The sequence below is a fragment of the Hyperoodon ampullatus genome (genome assembly GCF_949752795.1).
Source record: "Hyperoodon ampullatus genome assembly, chromosome: X".
NCBI lineage: Eukaryota > Metazoa > Chordata > Mammalia > Artiodactyla > Ziphiidae > Hyperoodon > Hyperoodon ampullatus.
This window is the reverse complement of record NC_136913.1, coordinates 60,406,631-60,430,939: the sequence shown is the minus strand read 5'-3', so window position 1 is coordinate 60,430,939 and position 24,309 is coordinate 60,406,631. Positions and strand designations below refer to the sequence as shown.

The window sequence follows — 24,309 nt, the reverse complement described above, 5'->3', positions numbered from 1 at the left end:
GCTGCACTTTCTGGATAAGGAGAGGGTAAACAGATACATAGGGCCACTATTAATCAATTGAGTATTTACTGAGTAACTTGCATAATCTGCATTTAGGGAGATCCAGCAGTAGTCATGGCTCCCGATTTCAATGAAATTATAATTTAGTTAGGTAGCAAGACTAACATAATGCTTGAAACAGTGGTGTGTCAGGCAGTACTAAAGTCTGTGTGTCATAGGAGTTCAGAGGAGAGGGAGACCAATAAATTAAACTGGTGTTGTCGGGACAGATTTCCTGGATGAAGTGGGACTTGAGCTGGGCTTGTAGAATGGAGAGGATTTGGACAGGAAAAACAGAGGAAAGCATAATTTGGAGGTGCTTATCTCTTGTTCTTTCCAGGGAACTTAAATTCACTTTTCAACTGAAAGTGTAATGCATGCATATGATAAATCCAAATTGCACAATGAAAAATGTGACCTACCCATTCCAGTTGTCTAGTCTTATTCTCCAAAGTCAATCACTGTTATCAGTATCTTTTCATAAATATTTAATTCATAAATATAAATATATACATGTATACATATCCCTTTTAAAAACAAATAGAGGCAGGCTGTATATACTGTTGTGTGCCTTGATTTTAATGCTTAATATCTTTCCATACTGGGGCACATACATCTTTTGCATTCTTTTCATAGTTGTATTCCACTGTACAAGTGTACCATAATTTATTTAACCAGTTATCTGTTGATGGACGTTTATTATTATTACAAATGAGAAAATTCAGTGAAAACCTTTGTACATACATATTTATGTACAACTTCAAATCTATTTGTAGGATAAATTCTAAGCAGCAAGGGACTTCTAGTCACCACCTGTGACAAGGCTGGATGTGGTAAGGATTGGTATTCACCCGGTGGTGTTTTGAAAGGGTTCTAGGAGCATGATCCATAGGAGCTGTTTCTTTCTTAAGACCTGTCCAAGTGGTTGTGATAGGTGGCCATCACAGGCTGACACTTCTTACCATCTCTCTTCTCTCACATTCTTTCTTCCCTGTAGACAAACCTACCTATCTTCAAGCTGAAGGAGTCCTGTGTACGACGGCGCTACAGTGACTTCGAGTGGCTAAAAAATGAGCTGGAGCGAGATAGTAAGGTATGGCCCTGTTTCCTGTGTGGTACCCTTGAGAGAGGCGATCTGCATAGTTTTATAAAATCTTGAAGGCAACAGAGAGGGTGAACACCCTCTGTCTACCAAATCCCAATATATTGGATCTGGGTGATACCCTTTGAAACTTGAAAGTGGTAAGTTCAGGAGAAATTGTAAAGAAAAACTATTAGTTGACTTAGTGGCTAGAAAAGTCATACAACTTAATTCCTTTAGGTGCTAAAAATGGAAAGTGTAGCTAAATTTTTGGATGGTAGTGGACTGTCAAAGAAAGTGAAGAATATTTGGAGTTTACTTCCTTTCTTTTGAGATGGTAAACCTGTCCTCCCACAGAAACAGAGCTGGATTAATTTTTGACCTGAGCCACTCCCTGACTGTTCTTATGACCTCAGTTCTTGAAAGTTGCTGAACTATGGCATAGGATGGACCCTATGCCTAATAGGAAATGAAGTGTACAGTGCTTTACCACCTTATTCTGTCTCTGTCCTCTCCTGTGTGACTGATATCTTGCGTCTGCCTACAGATTGTAGTACCACCACTGCCTGGGAAAGCCTTGAAGCGGCAGCTCCCTTTTCGAGGAGATGAAGGGATCTTTGAGGAGTCCTTTATTGAAGAAAGGAGGCAGGGCCTTGAACAGTTTATTAACAAGTAAGCCAAGTTCCTGGGGATTCCTTTTGCTACTTTTGCCATTTTGGTCTTTCTATATGTTTCGTCTCTTTCCTCTTTTGTAATGGGTAGTATGATGTGGTGCCAATTGTGTGCTGGGCTCACTGGACAGTAAAACTCCATTCCTTTGAGCAGAATTCCAATCCTGTACCTCAGGGCCTGAGAAAGCGCTGCATGTTGGATGTGTCTAGGGATTTCCCCCACCTTACATCTGTATCCCCTTCCCTTCTGCAATATTAGGGTTGAAGTGGTACCCTGCTGCTGTGCTCTACTTGCTTGAACTTCAGGGCTGACTTTGCCCTTCTTCCCCTGTCCACATCCACAGCCCTATCCCTCTGCGAATTCTCTCTGATCCCAGATACTACTGATAACCATCTTGGTCTCTTTATAGAATTGCTGGGCACCCACTGGCTCAGAACGAACGCTGCCTACACATGTTCCTGCAGGAGGAGGCAATTGACAGGAACTACGTCCCTGGGAAGGTGCGCCAGTAGGAGCCCCTCTCACCACTTGCCCTCTACTTTCCTGCTGAAATGACATTGGTTTTTACACTAAGCCTCTCTCTCTCTCTTTGATCTGAAGTTGGCTCTCCATCCCCTGGCTTGATAGACTGTCTGGCATTGTGTTCCTTGGTACCTGACTATACCGTGGGCACTCTGCTAGGATCCTCTCCTCTGAGGAGAGGTGGGAAACCACAGGCAGATGCCCTTTGCTTGGGGTTGGGGGGTGGGTGGGGGGATTGGACTGGAAGGCAATTTCTTGGACATTTACCCATGCCAGAAGGCTAACCTTGCGGGGGGGCGGGTCTTGTGCTGGTGGGGCACTTGGGTACATACTGATGCTGCAAGTCCAGGGGATTTTTCTTACTCTTAGGTTTAACCAGGAACACTGAGCAGGGAAAGACCCTGCCTTTCCTACCTGCATGAACTTTTTTCCTTGTGGGGAAGGTGGCAGAGACCGAAAAGCTCTCATTTTCTCTAGGCCCGTTCCCAGTTTTCTCAAGAGTTTCTTTTGTTGTACTTTCTGTCTCCCTTGTTGCTTTTCATGGCAGTAATTCTAGAGTCTAAGCAGTCTGTTGTGTGGAGCAAGGTGTGTGGGTTTTCTAGACCCATCATCATGGCTGCTTCAGAGTCAGAAGAAAGCCATAGGGCAGTTGGGGAGCTCCTGTTGCCTAGCCCCTTTCCTTTGTGGCTCCCCGCTCTGGCTGCCTGTTCTCACTCACCAGCAGGTGAGTCAGAATGGGCTGGGCTGGCAGTTCTCCCTCCCCAAGCCCTTGCTACTTTTATGGGTTAGCTTTGCAGATTTGGAGGCTTGAGGGCTATGGGAAACTCACCACTGCCAGGTAACTCCCTGAAGGGTGGGAGTGGATAATTTTCTAGGTACCTCCCGGTGGTAGGGAAGGGCATCACCACTCTCTTCCTTCCATTCTCCCTTCCCCCCATCCCATTTAGTGCTGCCACAAGACAGAAAACACATGAACAAACCACACAGTCTCTGACTTCTCCTAAGCACTTTGAGCTATTGATGGGGCTTAGGGGCAAGAGTTGTCACTGCCCTCCCCAGCTTGGTCACAGGGTTATTGAACTGCCTGCACTTGTTTCCCATGGAACCCCAGCATTCTCCCCGGAAGCTGAGGTAGGGTTAGCACCTGGGTATAGATTTCTTAAAACTTAGAGTCTGAGGCAGCTTCTTGAGGCTGGCGACTTTCCTGGGCTTCTGTCTGGGATGTAGTGGTTTGTTTGCTGGGCCCGATATCTGTCCCAAGTGGTGGGATGGGAGCAGGTTAACTCTGGTGTCAGGTCAAAAGTGGGGGCTCTTTGCTTAGACACCCTATCATGGAAGGACTGGAATTCTTTATATAGGGTCCTGAGGGAAAAGATTACTGATTCTGACAAGACCCTGATCGGAGAGATTAGGATTGGATTTTGATATGGGGTTTGGAGTACATCTAAATGTTGAAGTTCCCTGACACAGATAGCTCTTCAGCTGCCGGGCCTGTGCCAGGGCCTGAGCAGCCCCTAGAGCGAGGCTCTGCTCCCTTTCCCAACTTCCCAGTGTTGGTGTTGTTGCTGCCTTTTTCATTTGTATCCTCTGTTATTTTTTTTAAAAAAAGATTCCTCCTTTCATTGTGCACAAGTGCTGAGAGCCTGAGGCCCCATTTCTGCTGTGTATATATCCTGACTCGGGGCTTTTATTCAGCAAAATGTTCATTCTTCTGTCAGACAATGTCATATTCAACTCTGTTCATATTAAACCACTGTGAAGCAAGCCTCTGTTTTCCTGCTTAAGTTGTAAATTTAGTACTTTTTAGTTTCTAGGATATTCTGGGTATTGTGCAGAAATTATACAACATGGTCAATGTCCTGAAGTGATAAGTAATTTTTACATTTAAATTTTAAAAAAAACAGAATCCTAGCTGCCTGTAGCAGTATTTACCTATCTTTCTTGCAACACGCAATTGACTTTGTCACAGAGGTAATGCATCTGCTTGCAGGAAGTAGCCATAGGTCTCAGTAACTGTGGTTTGGGTCACATTTAGCAGATTTGGTTTTTAAGCTTGTGGGTGTGTGCTAATTTGGGCAAAATGTATTTATTGTGTGTGTGTATATGTATATGTATATGCTATCTGTGTACATAAACACGTTTGTGCATACGCTCATCCTCCGACACACCCTCACACCCCTTACAAACACTATTTCTTTCATAGGCTTTTTACCTCAATTGAGATGTTTTTCTTTCACATAGATTTGATGCAGGCAGAAAGGTGAGTGAACTCTGAGAATTTTTGATGGATGGATATTTTCACCTGACCAGTGGGCTCTGAAATGGCTTCATACACAAAGTGGGTTTTGGGAAAGGTTTGGGATGAGAGGTTAGGTAGGAATCTTGGCATTTGGGGAGTCAAAGGTAGTTTTAATCATGTAGTTGAGCATGGAAAGAAGGTATAGAAAGTGATGTGGTCAAAACATTATGAATTAAGATGACTTAACAGTGGTATTTGGGTCCAAGTAGAAGAGTGGGGGCTGAATTGAAGAAGTTAAGAGGTTTTGGTAGTTCAGGAATTAGATGACTAAAGATATCTGAGGGGATAGGGAAGAATAACTCTTTCTGTGAGATAAGAGAAAGGAAGAGTAATAAGAGAAATGCAGCCTTCACAGGCAGCAGTGTTGGAGAATGAATAGAGAATAACTAGAAAAAGCAGCTGTAAAATAAAATATTAAGCTGGGCTGTGATGGGGCGGGGAGCTTGAGGTAAAATAAAATGATTACATTCTCTTTCTTCAAAGACCTTATACTTCTTATACTTTAGTTCAGGAGATATCTAAACAAGACACAATAATGCTAGAGACAAAATAAGAGGTCCAGACACATCTAGTTAGTTGTCCAAACTTTTTTAATATCAGGTAAATTCCCTCTTTGGAGTCAAATGTAACTGGGTCCTGAAAGAACCCCAAATCCAAGCCCATCAACACTGAGAAGGAGAAGCATACTTTTATAAGGAATTCAAGTTTATGCATGCATCTAGGTATTTACTACTAATTAATCCCCTTTATCCATAGCACAGAAAGCAGCTCAACCTTTCACTGGGACCTGGGGGACAGAGGCTAACAAAAATTTTTGAACATAGTAGCTACAACCAAAAGAAGTCTAAATCTTCACCTTCCACAGATGCCTTATCCACCCTTTGAACCATTCTTTGAGATGAGTTGAGCTAGTAAAGGGTGGGAGAGGTGGACAGCATTCAGGCTTCTCTGGAGTTTCTGTTGGATGAGGTGTCCTATTTAAGACACTTCCATCTTCAAATACATGCTGTAATAATTTAAGTAAAATTACTTTTTCGCTTTGGAAATGCAGACCAGCTGCTCACTGAAATGGATATTTCTTCCCATCCTTGAGGACTGTTGAGTCACCTCTGGTCTTCTCTTCTTAGACACAATAACAGTTCTAAGTTTTCCTCACTTCACTCATTTTTAACCCTTTTATCTTTATTATTCTGAAATCTCTCCGAGGTCCTCATATGTCCCTAAGTCATAGAGTCTAAAACCGGACACCACTTTAATTATAGCCTGAAGTTTAGGTGGTTGTTAGTCCATTTATACTTCGCAGTGTTCAAGTTTACTTTTAAAATGTAAACACTTTGTGACTAATTTAGCTTGTGGTTCTCTGCCACTCCCTTCCCGACCACCCACCACCCCTCATTCTTCTTATCTGTTTTTTTGCCTTGTACAAAAAAAAATTGTTCCCTATTTTACTTTTATTTTCTCTCTCCCTCCTGTCTGTCTGTCTATCTGTCTGTCTCTGCTATTGAGAACAGAAAAGTCATTCCTTACAAAACAGACAAAATGGGGGTAATTATTCACATTATACAGAATAAAGGATTCTTTAAATCATGACAGGGTTCCTTTAAATAGGTGCTTCCTATGGTGGTTTTACGTGTTTGTATATAGATCAACAACTACTTAATATAGAGAAACTGAAGGTAAACGATTAAGAGGCACTGCCAATTGAAGAACAATCAGAAATTGGATAAAACAGTAGCTCTTAAGTGAACAGTAAAATACACAGATTCACAGAAATTTATGCATTACTTTTGAAGAAAATGTTATTTATTATACCAATAATTTCCTTCATCCAGATACAGTCAACTTTTTTTTTTTTTTTTTTTTTTTTTTGCGGTACGTGGACCTCTCACTGTTGTGGCCTCTCCCGTTGCGGAGCACAGGCTCCGGACGCGCAGGCTCAGAGGCCATGGCTCATGGGCCCAGCCGCTCCGCGGCATGTGGGATCTTCCCGGACCGGGGCACGAACCCGTGTCCCCTGCATCGGCAGGCGGACTCTCAACCACTGCGCCACCAGGGAAGCCCTACAGTCAACTTTTGATCATCTGTGCTAGGAGAGGGATATACTTTTTTATTATGCATTTTCTAAAATTTAAATATAGGGATGTCTGATATTCATAAGACTTAAAAAATATTCCCTAATATGTCATCAGAATAAAGACTCAGGAAAATCTGAAAAGTAGTAGAAAGAGTAATTGGCCTGGAATAGAAACCTGGGTTCTGGAGCTGGCTATGCTATTAGCTGGCTATAGCACCTTAGGCAAATTGCTTCACCACTCTGGGCCTGTTTTCTCAGCTTTAAAGTGAGGGGATTTGACTAAATGATACCTGAGGTATCTTAAATCTCTAATGCTTATGATTTCTAACCCTTGCCAAGGAGTTGAGAAACCCTGGAGGTGATGCCACCAAAAAGGTGAAAGCACAGTTTCCCTGTGTGATGGAATTTGCTGTAGTGCAGTTAGTTTTCTCTCCCAGAAATGAATGACTCTTCACTTATCTTGATCAGATTTTGTTTGCCTATATCCTGTTGTGTCAAATCATGAGTACCCCCATTGAATCTCCGTGGTGATTTGATTTACAGCTGCCCTAATTTTATCATAGGTCTTCTAGCTGAAATTTTTATTTATTATTTTTTTTAAAATTAAAAAAATATTTTTTGGCCACACAGCATGCAGGATCTTAGTTCCCCAACCAGGGATCGAACCTGCGCCCCCTGCAGTAGAAGGGCGGAGTCTTAACCACTGGACCACCAGGGAAGGCCCTAGCCGAAATTTTTAAATGAAATAGTCACCTCATAACTATATGTAATTATTCTTGTTTAAAATATATAAATTATAACTTGATCTGATTACAAAATATATAAATTATAACTTGATCTGATTTAAAATATATAAATTATAACCTGATCTGATTACAAGATTATAACTTATCTGATTACAAAAAATTACAGTATTATAAATTATAACTTGGGGCTTTCCTGGTGGCGCAGTGGTTGAGAGTCCGCCTGCCGATGCAGGGGACACGGGTTCGTGCTCCGGTCCGGGAAGATCCCACATGCCGCGGAGCGGCTGGGCCCGTGAGCCATGGCCGCTGAGCCTGCGCGTCCGGAGCCTGTGCTCCGCAACGGGGAGAGGCCACAACAGTGAGAGGCCCGCGTACCGCAAAAAAAAAAAAAAAAAAAATATATATATATATATATATATATATAACTTGATATGATTATAAAAGTGCCTATTTTGTTAAAATGTTTTATTGTGATAAAGTTCAAAAGTAATGCTAATTGACAAAATTGAAACAAAACATAAATATGTAGAAAGTGAGATTTCTCCTTATTCCCTAACCCTATTCCCCTTCCTCAAGAATAACTTAATTTGGTATGTGTCTTCCTAGACTTTTTTCTATGCACAAATATATATATATGAATATATACATATATTCATACACACATATACAATCATTGAATACCCACACACTTGTATATAGTTTTTTGAAAACAAAATGGGATATTTTATGTAGTATTTTGCAACTTTATCACTTTGTAATATAGTGTGGACTTTCTCTCACATTAGTACATGGAAATTTACCTCATTTTAAAAATAATATTTCATAGTGTAGTTGTATCATCAGCCACTATTATGAGTAACGCTGCATATAACCTTGCTCGTGTGTTTTAAGTGTTTCTGTAGGATAGAGTTTGAAAGAAGGAATTCCTGGGTCAAAGGATGTGTGCATTTTAGATTTTGATAGGTACTGCTAAGATACTGTCTTAAAAAGTGCCATTTAGGGGCTTCCCTGGTGGCGCGGTGGTTGAGAGTCCGCCTGCCGATGCAGGGGACGCGGGTTCGTGCCCCGGTCCGGGAAGATCCCACATGCTGCGGAGCGGCTGGGCCCGTGAGCCATGGCCGCTGAGCCTGCGCATCTGGAGCCTGTGCTCCTCAATGGGAGAGGCCACAGCAGTGAGAGGCCCGCGTACCGCAAAAAAAAAAAAAAAAAAAATGCCGTTTAGATTCCCACTTACAGCAAATGAGAATTTCTGTTTCTTCCCAAAAGTGGAGAAATTCCTGTTTCCCTACAAATAGTTTTTTTGCCAAAAGTGGAAAAATATTAAACAATTCATAATTATCCAAACTAGTTGGTGGAAGTGGTATTTCTTAGTTTTAATTAGCATTTTCTGGCATATTTAGTTGTAATGATACCACTATCAGGTTTTCAAAAATTTCTCCACACATTTCATTTTAGTTGTTCTAGAAGCAGTATTTATTACTGCTAATTGAGTATCCCTACACTCCTCGCTATAGAAAAACCAATAATCTCAATTAAAGGCCCAGGATGTTCCTAGCCTTCTTCCCACCTAAATTTGGGGGAAAATGAAACAACTAGCCTAGTGGCAAAGCAACATATCTGAGGCGCTCTCATGACCAATACCTTTCTCAGGTTGGCACTCGTTGAGGCCAATCCCAGAGCAGCACTGACAGCTCAACCACAGGCTCATCTGACCTCAGGGCCAACCTCCTTGGAAACTCGGGGAGATATCATTTTGCCTCTTGGGCCACGATTCCTCCAGCTTGGATCTCCTTTTCGGTTATTTCGGTTATTTCTCCCAGATCCCTACCTTAGATTACAGGTAGGGACGGGACAAGGACAGTGACGTAGATCGAGATGGCGACTGAACTAGGAAGCCGATTTATCAGGCCTCGGCTCTTCTGGTTGGCTACCCACACGTCAGTCAAAAATGAGCAAGCTTTTAGTTGGTCTTACGCAACGGGAAGTACATACTCTCCTCTGATTGGCTTCTTAATCGAGGGGGTGGGCCATAGGGAGACCTGCTGGTTGGCTGGAATGGAAGACCAATGGGGACCCTGCGGCGCTGCTTTCGAAAGCAAAGCTTTCCTCCTGGCACCTGGAAGAGTCGGCGGGGCTGCCTCGGAGCTCCTTCGGCTTGTTTGGTAACTGCCTGCAACCCGCAACCTAGCTACCCTCTAATCCCCCACCCTCACCCCATCACCCCAGGCCCTGTCACGCTTCGGCGTCTTAGAGTGTCTCCGGGTGTGCCACCGCGACTCTAGCACTTAGCGGGGCCATGCCTTACCCTGCAGGGTTCCTTCCACCACCGCCAGCCCGGAGCTCTTCCTCTGATGCGGCCCAGGGAGTGGGGGTCGGGGATCCGGAATGGGGCAAGAATTTGCTGGCAACAGGGAGAGGTTTGTGATGCTGGAAGCGGGAGAGACTGGGCTGTGTGGCGGTGAAGGCCTTTGAATTAATCCCAGGAAGGGAGCAGGAGGTGCCTGACTCAGAAAGTTCCGCCATCCAGGCGGCCACCACCGTTTGAGCCATCCATTCCCTCCGTCGCTTGATTTCACCCCTCGTCGCTTCTTCCTAGACTCATCATCTCCAGAAGCCCTGCAGCAAATATACTGGCCCTCTCAGCCTGGATTCAGAGCCAGTGCCCTTTCTTTCTCAGTGTCAATGGACCTGACCTCGTTGCTTTATTCCTTTAACCCAATTATTTTTAATTACACTAGTACATTTTCCTGGGGGGGGGAACCCTCAAAACATTATACAAGGATAGTGGTAAAGTACACGTTGGCCATTACCCACAATCCTAGTCCTCTTCCCCTTCCCAAAGGTCAACAGTTTGGTATGTATCCTGGTAGCCTTCCAGCTTTTTTTTTTTCTTTAAGAAAAGGTGTCGTGTCTTTATTTCTATAAAAAGTATACCATACTGTACATATCCTGAAAGTTTTTCATTAAATGTTTTGGAAACATTTTAATTTCACTACATCAAGATTTACTTCACTTTAAAAAAATGTGGCATAATACGCCATAGAATGGCTACTAAATGGTTTATTTAACCATTCCTTATCGATAGACTACTAGATTTTTCCAATTTTTTTGCTTTTACAAGCAGTCCTGCTATGAACATTCCTGACATGACTTTTTTGTCAGAGTTTCTCTCAGGAAGTGGTTCTCAAACTTTTTGATGTCAGGACCCCTTTACACTCCTAAGAGAATTTATGTGGGTTTATATCTATCACTATTCAATGTATTAGAAATTAATAGTGAAAGTTTTAAGATTTTCATTAAAAATAACAGCAATAAGCCCATTACATGTTAGCATAAATATTTTTAGATGAAAAATAACTTTGCCAAAGCAAAAAAAAAAATGAGAACAGTAAAATTGTGCTACATTTTTTGCAAGTCTCTTTAATAGGGTTAATATGAAACATCTGGATTCTCATATCTGCTTCTGTATTTGATCTATTATGATGTTTTGGTTGAAGTATATCACACAGATGTAATTAGAAAAACAAGCAGTATTTTAATAGCCTTTTCAGATAATTGTGGATATTCTTTAATACTATATCAATCCTCAACAATAGTAGTTTCTTAAAGATTACTTTTTTAAAGATTACTTTAATGTGGATTTTGAAACCATATCAGTCAACTTTTCATATTTTGTTGCATTAAAATCCATTAGTCTACCCTGTACTTTAATAGATCTTTTATCGGGTGCATGATTTTATAACATCATGCACTGGCAATTTATTTATTTACTTATTTTTTCTGAAGAGTCTTTTTTAAAAAATTAAATAAATTTATTTATTTTTGGCTGCATTGGGTCTTCATTGCTGTGCGCGGGCCTTCTCTGGTTGCTGCGAGCGGGGGCTACTCTTCATTGTGGTGTGCGGGCTTCTCACTGTGGTGGCTTCTCTTGTTGCGGAGCATGGGCTCTAGGCACGTGGGCTCAGTAGTTGTCGCTCATGGGCTCTAGAGTGCAGGCTCAGTAGTTGTGGCGCACAGGCTTAGTTGCTCCGTGGCATGTGGGATCTTCCCGGACCAGGGCTCGAACCCTTGTCCACTGCATTGGCAGGCGGATTCTTAACCACTGTGCCACCAGGGAAGCCCTGCACTGGCAATTTAGAAAATGTTGGTTTCACTGAGTTATGCAGGTCTTTCCAATGTTGACACAGTGTCAAAAAATCACATTCATTCATATCACCACTGCTCTCATCAGAAGTCTTTAAGTGTTGGAAAGCTGCCAAACCTATGGTGGAGGTGCAAGTTTTCCAAAGTTCTAATTTTTGCTTGAAAGCTCAGATTTTATCAGCACTGGATATTGTCAGTTGTTTTTCTTGAAGCGACAGGCTCACTTTGTCCATTTTGAGAAAATGCCTGCCAAGAACCCAAGTCCGAATAGCCGTGGTAAAATATTAGAAAGCCATGAAATCGGCAATGGAGACTTAATAATTTTTACTGCTTCATCAAGGACATTCTTAAGTGTGCAGTGGTGAAAAAATACAGTGACTACTAGTACAGTTTGGTGCCATTGCCTTTTACCCACCTTTGCTTTTTCTTTTTCTCCCACCTTTGCTTTTGCACCATCAGTGCAAATGTCAACACAGTAAAAAAGGCAAATACATCTTAATACTTTTATGAAAATAGTTTTGAATCTCATAGACCACCTGAAAGGATCTTGGGAGCTTCCAGGTATCTGTGGACCACCTTTTGAGAACATCTGAACATCTGCTCTAGGGCATATACCTAGGAGTGGTATCGTAAACTATATGCATTTGTAATCTTAGTAGATATTACCAAATGCCCCTTCAACGTGGCTGTACTAGTCTGTGCTCCCCCCAGCAGGGTGTAAGAGGTCTCAATTCTTTTTACTCTTCCCAACACTGAATATTATCAAACTTTAAATTTTGCCAATATGATAGGTAGAAAATAGAATCTCATTGCTTATTTGTAGTACTCTGATTAAGAGGGAAGTTGAACATCCATTCATATGTTTATTGGCAATTTGTATTTTTTCTGTGATGTGCCTGCTCATATCCTTTACCTGTTTTTCTATATTGTTTGTCTTTTTCTTATCCAGGATAAATAAAGAAAAATATTAGTCCTTTGTTTTATATATATTGCAAATATTGTCTCTCAGTTAATCTCTTGCCTTTTAACTTTATGGTATATTTTACTGAGTAGAAGTTTTAAATTTCAAGGTCAGATATATCTTTTGTTTTTTGGCTTTTGAGTTTTGTGTTTTGTTTAATAAAGTCTTCCATATGCCAAGGTCATAAACATTCCTCTGTGTTTTCTTGTACAGGGGTTTCCGTGTGTTTGATTACATCTTTGATACAGCTAGGATTTATTTTTGTGGATGGTGTGAGTGACTTATATTTTTTTGTTCTTTGTTTTCAAAGGACCATCTTTGAAAATAGACGAGAATACAGCAGAGAATACAGCAAAGAATAAAGGGAATTTAGGATTGTGAATCTCCAGGGTTCCTCAGTTGAAGTCTTGTCCATGGTGTTTTCTGACCTTAGTAGTTGGCTGCATTCAATGGGACACCTGATGAGGGGGCCATTTCCTGTAAAGAAGGATCCCATTCAGAGTCCAGCATCCCCACACCCAGCTGTCATCTGCCAATCAGTGGGAGCTTCCTGTATGGCAGTGGCTCTTTCCTGGCCTCCACCCTCATGCTGGGAAAGAAGTAGTCTATAGGTGAGCTAACATCTTCCTAGAGAAATCCTCATCTGGGATGAAGGGAAGGGAAGAAACAGCCTAGTTCCAGGTATCTTTTGGAGAGTGGGAGTGGGAGAGTACCTAGCCCATCCAGACAAACAGCCCTTAAGGCAGATAGAAGAAAAATCACCAGGTGGTCTCTCTAGACTTACTCTGGAGAAGAGGTTCCTTGAGTTTTTTCTTGTCATGATAGAAAGTCCTAAGAGGTTTCTTTGGGTCAGCCATCTTTTCCTTAGGATTCTGTTTGTTCCTCTATTTTTTTTTCCTTTTAAAGTGGGTGTATTAGCTTTCTATTGCTGTTGTTACAAATTACCACAAACTCAATGGCTTAAAACAACACAGATTTATTGTCTTACAGCTCTAGATGTCAGAAGTCCAAATAGGTCTTACGGGGCTAAAATCAACGTGTTGGCAGGGCTGTGTTCCTTTTGGAGGCTTTCCAGGAGAATCCGTTCCTTGTCTTTTCCAGCTTCTAGAGGATATCCTCATTCCTTGGCTCATGGTTCCATTCCATCTTCAAAGCCAGCAATCTCCACTTCAACTTCTACTTCTGTCTTTTCATCTCCTTCTCTGACTCTCCTGCCTCCTTCTTTCACTTATAGGGACCCTTGTGATTATGTAGAGGCCACCAGGATAATTTCCCTAACTTTAACTTAAATCACTGAAATCTTTAACTTAATCACATCATCAAAGTCTTTTTTCTTCTGCAAAGTCTCTTTTGCCATGTCAGGTAAAATATTCACAGGTTTTGGGGATTAGGACATGGACATCTTTGGCTATTTAGCCTACCACAGTGGGTTACTTCAGCAGAAGGCTATGCTTACTCATTTGATATTGATTCATAGTGGGTAGAGAAGCATCTTTTAGGCTTGCAGGATTATATGCAACAGAATTTGTAACCCTTCCATAATAATTTCCCAGTCATATTCTGTCTGCCTTTGGTTGGATTATAGAGGAAGTACGAGGTAGAAGGGAGAAGCTCACAAAGGAAGCTGAGGAATGGGAAGAGATGTAGGAGGAAAACCAGGAGGGTGAGGTGTCATGAAAGCCAAGGGAATAGAGTATTACTGAAAGGAAGGAAGGAAGGAAGGGGTTACATTTAATACTGTATTAAATGCTGCTGAGAGAGTAAAGTAAGATGAGGACTGAAAGGCATCTGTTAGATTTAGTGACCTTTGCAATAGCTATTTCCGTGGAGTGATGGGAAGGGGGAAGAACATTGAGTACAGAGCTCATTTAAGAGTTTTCAGGGACTCACCCGGTGGTCCAGTGGTTAAGACTCCGTGCCTCCATTGCAGGGGGCACGGGTTCTATCCCTGGTCAGGGAACTAAGATCCTGAATGCTGTGCAGTGTGGCCCCCCCCCAAAAAAGAAAAAAAAATCATTAAAATTAATAAAGTTAAAAAAGTATATATAAAAAAGTTTTCAAAATTTTTTTATGAAGCAGTAGAGATTGGCAGGATGGAGTTGAGAAAGGATTTTTTTCCCCTCTTAAAGGTGAGTGACTTGCGTCTACTTATAAATGATGATGGAAAGGACCCAGTTGAGTGGGTAAGGTTTAATGATATAGAAGGGACTGAATTCTCATGGTTTCAGTAACCTGATTCCCAAATGTGTGGTTCTAATCAGACCTCTCTCTCAAGTTCCGGACCTGTATAATCCAACTCCCTACTGAACATGTCCACTTGGAAATCCTTCTCAAACTTAAAATGTCCATTATTAAATAACACTTTTTTGCTCCTTGCCTGCCCCCCTTCATCAACTCCCACTCCCTTTTATCATTTCTCTTCTGGATTGCTAAAGTAGCTTTCAAAGTGGCCTTTTTGTGTCTACAACTACTGTCCAATCTATTTTCTGCACAGCACCTAGAGTGATCTTTCTAAAACAGGTAGGTGACTCCAGTAAGCTTTAAAAATTCCCTATTGTTTTCAGTGTAAAAGCCAAATCCTATATTCATCTACATAGGTTCTATGCTTCAAGCCTGATGAACTATTTCCAGTTCCCTGAGAAAGCTATGTTCTTTCATGCCTCCATGCCTTCACACATACAATTCCCTCTGCTTATAATACCTTCTCCATCTTTTTTTTTTTTTTTTTTTTTTTTTTGCGGTACGCGGGCCTCTCACTGTTGTGGCCTCTCCCATTGCGGAGCACAGGCTCCGGACGCGCAGGCTCAGCGGCCATGGCTCACGGGCCCAGCCGCTCCGCGGCATGTGGGATCTTCCCGGACTGGGGCACGAACCCGTGTCCCCTGCATAGGCAGGCGGACTCTCAACCACTGCGCCACCAGGGAAGCCCCCTTCTCCATCTTTTTGTTCCCATTCACATTTTTCTTGGCTAGTTTCTACTCATCTTTCAAGGCTCATTTCAGGCTTTCCTTTCAACTTCCTTTTGGAGGCCTTCCTTGGTTTTCCAAGGCTGGGAACTTAGGTCTCTCTGTATCCCCACAGCACCTGTGCCTTTTTTCCTTACCATACTATATATTTTCTGTAGTTGACCCATTCTTTTAATTTTTATAAAAAGCATTTTGATCCTTCGAGTAATACATGAATATATTTTTATTAAGTCAAACATTATAGATAGTTCTTCTTTCCAGCCCCTGCAATGCAGGTCCCTGTCCCAGAGGAAACCAATGTTACCAGGTTGGTGTTTGTTCTTCCAGATCATCTTCTGTGTATTTAAAACTAGAAATATATTTTTTGATTATTTTTTCCTGTATAAGTGATATACTCCACACTGTTCCACAGCTTGCTTTTCCACTTGGCAGTATACCTAAGGGAATGAGGTAAATCAGTGGTTCTGATACAAGACATGCTGCATAGTATTCTATAGTATGCATATAGCATTTCCCACTTCCCTTTTTTTAATTGTGGTAAAATAAACATAACATTTACCATTTAATAATTATTTTCATTTTTTAAATTGAAATATAGTTGATGTGCAATATTACATAAGTTACAGGTGTTACTGGTCCTTTACCACATGCAGTTTGAGAATCACTGAGAGATAGTTCCTAGTTTTCTGGGTTTTTTCCCATTAATTCTTTTAAAAAAAATTTTACTATTAAAATTTTTATATTGTTTTCTTATGGAAGTGTAACACATCTTTATTGTAGAAAATAAGAAAATACAAATAAAAGAAATAGCGACACAACATGTCATTATGTAGATGTCAATCTTTTTTCTATCCATGTCTAAAATTTATCTCATGGTCTCCTATTGATGTACACTTGAATTTTTTGTTATTATAAACAATACTGTAATAAACACCCTGTGTGTTGATCCTTTTTTTTTTTTGCATCTCTGATTTTTTTTTTTTTTTTTTTTTTGTGGTACGCGGGCCTCTCACTGTTGTGGCCTCTCCCGTTGCGGAGCACAGGCTCCGGACGCGCAGGCTCAGCGGCCATGGCTCATGGGCCTAGCCGCTCCGCGGCATGTGGGATCTTCCCAGACCGGGGCACGAACCCGTGTCCCCTACATTGGCAGGCGGACTCTCAACCACTGTGCCACCAGGGAAGCCCCATATTGCATTTTTAAGGCTTTAAAAAACATTTTTTTATTGAAGTATAGTTAATTTGTAATGTGTTAGTTTCAAGTGCACAGTAAAGTGATTCAGTTATACTATATACATATATATGTATAAACATACATATATGTATATACATATATTATACATATATATGTATATACATACATATATATACATACATATATGTATTATACATATATATGTATATACATACATATATATGTATATAATTTTTCAGATTCTTTTCTGTTATAGGTTATTGCAAGATATTGAGTATAGTTCCCTGTGCTATACAGTAGGCCCTTGTTGTTTATTTTATATATTGTATTGTGTATATGTTAATCCCAAACTCCTAATTTATCTTTTTGTGGACATATGCAAGTGTTTCTCTAGGGTAGGTAATGAAGAATAGAATTACTGTGTTGGAGGGTATGCACGTTTTACATTTTAATAGATGGTATAAAATTGTTCACCAAAAGGCTGAATGTTTCCAACAACAGTGTATGAGAGCACCTATTTCCCCATACCCCTGCCAGCAATTGATATCAATCTTTTTAAACTTAAAAATCTGTAAGGCAAACCTGATGTTTTGATTCATAGTTCTGATTATTAGCCAAATTATATATCTTCCTTTCATATGTTTATTAATATTTGTATTTCCTCTTTTATTATTTGCTTGTTATATCTTTTGCTTATGTTTCTATTGAGTTGTTTTTTCTTATTGATTTGTAGGAGTTCTTTATTTTGGGGATATTAGTTATCTGTTGTCTATATATGTTGCAAACATTTCCCCCAATCTACCCTTCTTTTGTATTTATTTTTTACATCTTTAGAATAGAAACTTTAAATTTTGATGTAGTCAAATATATATCATTCTTTTCCTTTATGGCTTTTGCTTTTTTTGTCTGTTTAAGAAGGTTGTCCCTACTCCAAGGTTTTAAACATAGTCACTTATATTTTCTTCTCATACATATCTTCCTCCTTTTTTAAACAGCTTTACTGAGGTATGATTGATGTACAATGAACTGTACATAAAGGATATAATTTGATGAGTTTTGACATATGTACATGCCCATTAAACTATCACCACAACAAACATGTCCATCACCCCCCAATATCCTCTTGTTCCTTTGTTCTCATACATTTCTAAGTGTGTATGTTTGTGTATGCATGTGTGTGCTAGGATTATTTTTTTTTCATTTTTAATAAGGTATAATTTGCATATAGTAAAATTCGCTCTTTTTAGTGTGCATTTCTGCATGTTTTGACAAGTGCATACAGTTGTGTAACAACCACCATAATCAAGATATGGAATAGATCCATCACTTCAAAAAATTCCCCAGTTCCCCTTTATGGTCAACTCCTTCTCCCTACTTCCTAGTACTCACTACCTATTTTCTGTCATTATAGTTTTACGTTTTCAAAACTGTCATATAAATGAAATCATACAGAATATAACCTTTTGAAACTGGCTTATTCCAATCCACACACTGCCTTTAAATTGTATCCATGTCATTCCTTGTATCATCAGTACTTTTTTTCCTTTTTATTGCTAAGTAGATTCCAATGTATGGATATACCACAGTTTGTTTTTCCATTCCCCAGTTGAGGGACATTTGGGTTGTTTCCAGCATTTGGTGATTACAAATGCAGTCACTGTAAACATTAGCATCAGGTTTTTGTGTGAACACAAGTTTTCATTTCACTTGGGTGAATGCCTAGGAGTGGGACTGCCAGGTTGTGTAATCAGTGTATGTTTAACTTTGTAAGAAACTGCCAAACTGTTTTCCAAATTGGTTATACAATTTTGTATTCCTTTCAGTAATGTATGAGAGTTCCAGTTACTTCTAGTTCCCCAGCACTTGGTAGTGTCAGTGTTTTTTTTTTTTTTTAAAGATGTTCTAATAGGTATGTAATTTTTTTTTAATAAATTTATTTATTTTATTTTTGGCTGCATTGGGTCCCTGTTGCTGCGCACGGGCCTTCTCCAGTTGCAGCGAGCAGGGCTTCTCCTCGTTGCAGTGCACGGGCCCCTCACTGTGGTGGCCTCTCTTGTTGTGGAGCATGGGTTCCAGGCGCACAGGCTTCAGTAGTTGTGGCACGTGGGCTCAGTAGTTGTGGCGCACGGGCCCAGCTGCTCCGCTGCATGCAGGATCTTCCCGGACCAGGGCTCGAACCCGTGTCCCCTGCATTGGCAGGCGGACTCCCAACCACTGCACCACCAGGGAAGCCCTATGTAATGGTTTTTCATTGTGGTCTTAATTTGTATATTCCTGATGACTTAATGATATTGAGCATCTTTGGTATAATGTCTGTTCAAATCTTTTGCCCACTTAAAAAAACTGGATTGTTTTCTTATTATTGAGTTTTGAGAGTTCTTATATATTTTTGGGTATAAGTGCTTTATCAGATATGTGATTTGCAAACATTTCCTGTCAGTCTGTAGCTTGTCTTTTCATTCTCTTAGCAGTATCTTCTGAAGAGCAGAAATTCATAATTTTGTATCGATTTTTTCTTTTATGACTCATGTTTTTGGTTTCATATCTAAGGAATCTTTGTCCAACATAGGTTGTTTCTGAGTTTGTTTTTTAGGTTTTATTCTTTAAACTGTATAGAATTTATTTTTGTGAGTGGTGTGAGGTATTGCTATAACTTAATTTTTTTCCAAACAGGTAGCTAATTGTCCCAGCACTACTTATTGACTTTCTCCAATGATTTGAAATGCCACCTTTATCATAAACTAAATTCCCTTATACACATCAGTCTGTTTCTGGACCATCTTTTTGTTTTGCTGATGTATTTGTTTGTTCTTATGCCAATATTAATGTCAATATCAATATCAATATGAAAATTACTGCTAAGGCTTTATCACAATTTTTTTTTTTTTTTTTGGCGGTATGTGGGCCTTGCGCTGTTGTGGCCTCTCCCGTTGCGGAGCACAGGCTCTGGACGCGCAGGCTCAACGGCCATGGCTCACGGGCCCAGCCGCTCCGCGGCATGTGGGATCTTCCCGGACTGGGGCACGAACCCGTGTCCCCTGCATCGGCAGGCGGGCTCTCAACCACTGCGCCACCAGGGAAGCCCTATCACAAATTTTGATACCTGATAAGGCAAGTTTTCCTCTGTTGTATTTAAAATATTTCTTGACTAATCTACCTCATTTTTCCTTCCATGAGAATTTTTAGAATCAGCCAATAAATTCCACAAAATATCTTGCTGAGATTTTAGTTGCGATTACATTGAATTTTCAGCTTAACTGAGGGGGAGCTGATATCTTTACGTTATCGAGTTTTCCCAACCAGGAACATGGTATATCTTTCCATTTATTTAGATCTTCATTTATATTTTATAATATTTTGTAATCCTTTGTTTACTTCTTATCTGTGAACTTTTTGAGTGTAGGAACCTTTTTGTTTCATCTCTGTAGTGCCTGGCATATAGTAGGTTGCTCAATAAATGTTTGATGAACAAGTTACATTACGGTAATTGTTCAAAATTTGATTTAAAAACTATAGACTTTTTCCGGAGAAAAAGACACAAAATACATAGAATTTTGCATAAAGTTTCAAGGGATACATGGATACTTTCCCTGCTGCCATCCATAAACCTCATGTTAAGTATCCCTCAACAAAAGTGATAAATCCTATAATAGTGGTTGTATAAACTGCTATAGGATTTGAGGGAAGGATTTCATTACCACAGGGTATCAGGGAAAGCCTCCTTAAAAATAATCTTTGCTCTGAGACTTAAAGAATGAGTAGGAGTTTCCTGGACTTTCAAGGGTGGGGTAAGGGCATCTTACACTGAAGGATCCAGTTAACCTGAAAGCCAGTTTATCCTGCAAGCCTCCTTGATCATTTGCCTTTTTGTTTACTCTTTTTCGAGCTTCCAGCTACCCTTCCACACCTTCCCTTACCCCATTCATCCACCCACTGTTGCCTCTCTTGCCAATTCTTTGCACGGTGTTTTCTGCAAAACTGATTTCATTGTAAACAAACTCAAGTGTACACTAAATTTCCTCTCCCAATTCTCTTTTCAGTTGCTTTAACTGAAGCCTTGCTTCTCCCCAAGGGTATACCTCCCTTATTGCTATGGCTCTTGAGTAAAAGCCTCACGTTATTTGTTTAACCAGTGTCCTTACTGATGAATATTTAGGTTGTTTCCAGCTTTGTTTTGTTTTTGCTATTACAATGCCACACTGAACATCCTTACATCTATGTTTGAGTACATGTGAATGTATTTGTAGGATACATTTTTGGAATTGGAACTGCTGAATTAGATGGCATGAGAATTTAAAAATTCGATAAATACTGCCAAATTAATTTTATCCAGAAAGTTTGTTCTAATGTACATTCTTACCAGCCATACATGAGAGTGCCCATATTCTTACACCTCACCATTACTGGAGAGTTATTTATCTTTTTCAGTCATTTTACTCATTAGTCATTTTTATTTGTTTCACAGGAGAAGTTGTCATTCTTATTCTTCACTGTTTTCAGACCATTGCTTTCAACCCTCAGATTAAAAGTTTCTCCTTTGCGGCTCATGCCTTCTGGTAGTATTACTTTTTATTCCTTCTTTTTTTTTTTTTTTTTGGTCACGTCCCACACCTTGTGGTATCTTAGTTCCCTGAGCAGGGATTGAACCCGGGCCCCTGGCAGTCAGAACGTGGAGTCCCAACCACTGGACTACCAGGAAATTCCTGGTGGGAATTCTATATTCATTCTTGATGTAGTCATTTGTTAACTTCTTTTATATTTCCTTATATTCTTTGAGAACTCGGGCACCTGGTTCTTATTCTCCCCTCTTCCCAAACTCTAGGTCTTCACCTGCTAGCCGATCACAGTGCTCTGAGATTGGACTGGCCAAGCAACACCCTAGCTTCACAGTTCCCTGGCCACAGCTAGTGTTCTTCTCCACTCTACCTCTGCGACAAAAATCTCTCCTCCTGCTCCTGGATTTGGTTATTTCCCAGAATTACTCTACTGAAAATGTAAAATTCCATTATCTCATTCTTTGTCCTTGACTTTGGTTTGTTCCAGCTTTCTCACTACCTTAATCTTTTTGTAATTGCCCTTCAAATCCATAACCCCTCCACTTTATTTTTCAAACGTGTTATTATTACTTTAAACATAATATGTATTATAAAAGATTTGCTTAATAACATAAACCTACAACCTAGGCAGTATAAGTCTCTGGTAATTCTATCACTCTGAGATAACCCCTGTTAAGAATTTAGTGTAAGTCTTCCAGAGTTTCATCTACACATATACTTTTAGATAATTTTTATAATAAATGGGTACACGCTATATTTTATTTTATTTTAATATTTATTTATTTATTTGGCTGCATCGGGTCTTAGTTGCAGCACGCAGGATCTTCGTTGTGGCATGCGGGATTTTTCACTGTGGTGCACGGGCTTCTCTCTAGTTGTGGCTCATGGGCTCTAGAGTGCGCGGCATGCAGGCTCTCTAGTTATGGTGTGCAGGCTCCAGAGCACACAGACTCAGTAGTTGTGGCACACTGGCTCTCTAGTTGTGGCGCGAGGGCTCTAGAGCGCACAGGCTTAGTTGCCCCGCAGCATGTAGGATCTTAGTTCCCCCACCAGGGATTGAAACCGTGTCCCCTGAATTAGAAGGTGGATTCTTAACCGCTGGACCACCAGGGAAGTCCCCGCATGCTATATTTTATACACCATTCTGCAACTTCCTTTTTGCATAACATATTTTGGACATTTTTGTCTTTTTATACATACAGCATCAATGCATTCATGTTTTTTAAATTCAAACTTAATTTTTTATTGAGGTATAAATGGATATATAACATTATAATAGTTTCAGGTGTACAACATAATGATTCAACATTTGTGTATATTGAGAAATGGTCACCAAAATAAGTCTAGTTAACACCCATCACTATACATAGCTACAAACTTTTTTTTCTTGTGGTGAGAACTTTTTAAGATTTACTCTCTTTTTGTTTTCCTGCATTGGGTCTTCGTTGCTGCACATAGGCTTTCTCTAGTTGCAGTGAGCTGGGGCTACTCTTCGTTGTGGTGCGCGGGCTTCTCATTGCCGTGGCTTCTCTTGTTGCGGAGCACAGGCTCTAGGCGCATGGGCTTCAGTAGTTGCAGCACACGGGCTCAGTAGTTGTGCTGCACAGGCTCAGTAGTTGCAGCTCATGGGCTCTAGAGCTCAGGCTCAGTAATGTGGCACACGGGCTTCGTTGCTCCGAGGCATGTGGGATCTTCCCAGACCAGGGCTCGAACGCTTGTCCACTGCACTGGCAGGCGGATTCTTAACCACTGCACCACCAGGGAAGTCCCTTTTTCTCGTTTTTAAAAAAATTTATTTTATATTGGAGTATAGTTGATTTACAATATTGTGTTAGTTTCAGGTGTACAGCAAAGTGATTTAGTTATACATATTCATATATCTATTCTTTTTCAGATTCTTTTCCCATATAGGTTATTATAGAGTATTGAGTGTAGTTCCCTGTGCTATACAGTAGATCCTTGTTGATTATTAAAAAAAAGAAAGATTTACTCTCTTAGCAGCTTTCAAATATGCAATACAGTATTATTAATTACAGTCACCATGCTTTACATTACATCTCCATGATTTATTTATTTTATAACTGGATGTTTGTACCTTTTGACTCCCTTCACTCATATTGCCCCCCACCTCTGGCGACCACTAATCTGTTCTCTCATGTCTATGAGCTTAGTTTGTTTTGGGTTTTTTTTGTTTGTTTTTAGATTCCACATACAAGTGAGATCATATGGTATTTGTTTTTTTCTGACTTATTTCCCTTAGCATAATGCCTTCAAGGTCCATCCATGTTGTCACAGATGGCAAGATTTCATTCTTTTTTGTGGCTGAATAATATTCCACTGTATATATTTCCCACATCATCTTTATCCATTTATCCATTGATGGACATTTATTTTTTTATTTCACTTTTGAGTTTTTGCACTTTTCCTGATTATTCCATGTAAGGTGGAAACTATGTATGTTTAAAAGACATACACAAATCTAGTACATCAATAACCAAGTTTTTTTCTTTTTTGCTATACTATTTTCACAACCATGGGTGTGCTTGCTAGGCAATATAACCATCACAGAAGCAAACGTGGGGCAGAATACTGGTAAGGAAAAGCAAAGCAAGAGAGAGCTACCAGGTATACAGACAGGCTCGTTCTGCATCATTGATGGACATTTAGGTTGTTTCCATATCTTGACTATTGTAAATAATGCTGCACTGAATATAGGGGTGCATATACCTTTTTGAGTTAGCGTTTTCATTTTCTTTTTTATTTATATATCTTTATTTTATGTTTGGCTGCGTTGGGTCTTTGTTGCTGCACGCGGGCTTTCTCTAGTTGTGGCAAGCGGGGGCTATTCTTCATTGTGGTGCGCAGGCTTCTCATTGCAGTGGCTTCTTTTGTTGCAGATCATGGGCTCTAGAGCGCAGGCTCAGTAGTTGTGGTGCACGGGCTTAGTTGCTCCGAGGCATGTGGGATCTTCCTGGATCAGGGCTTGAACCCGTGTTCCCTGCATTGACAGGCAGATTCTTAACCACTGTGCCACCAGGGAAGTCCAGCGTTTTCATTT

The 24,309-nt window shown here is 40.3% G+C and overlaps 1 protein-coding gene across 2 annotated transcripts in view; it reads left to right on the top strand.

Annotated features, from left to right (window-relative positions):
- SNX12 (sorting nexin 12) overlaps positions 1 to 24,309 on the top strand; it is a gene marked incomplete at both ends in the record, with an annotated part of 50,110 nt that overhangs the window by 3,990 nt on the left and 21,811 nt on the right. The window contains 3 exons of one of the 2 annotated variants that reach the window (XM_079727946.1): positions 1,037 to 1,132; positions 1,668 to 1,792; positions 2,202 to 2,292. In XM_079727946.1, coding sequence (XP_079584072.1) covers positions 1,037 to 1,132; positions 1,668 to 1,792; positions 2,202 to 2,292 — 312 coding nt within the window. Of the gene's footprint in view, positions 1 to 1,036; positions 1,133 to 1,667; positions 1,793 to 2,201; positions 2,305 to 24,309 lie in introns of those variants that run through there. The other variant, XM_079727947.1, reaches the window with a different exon arrangement.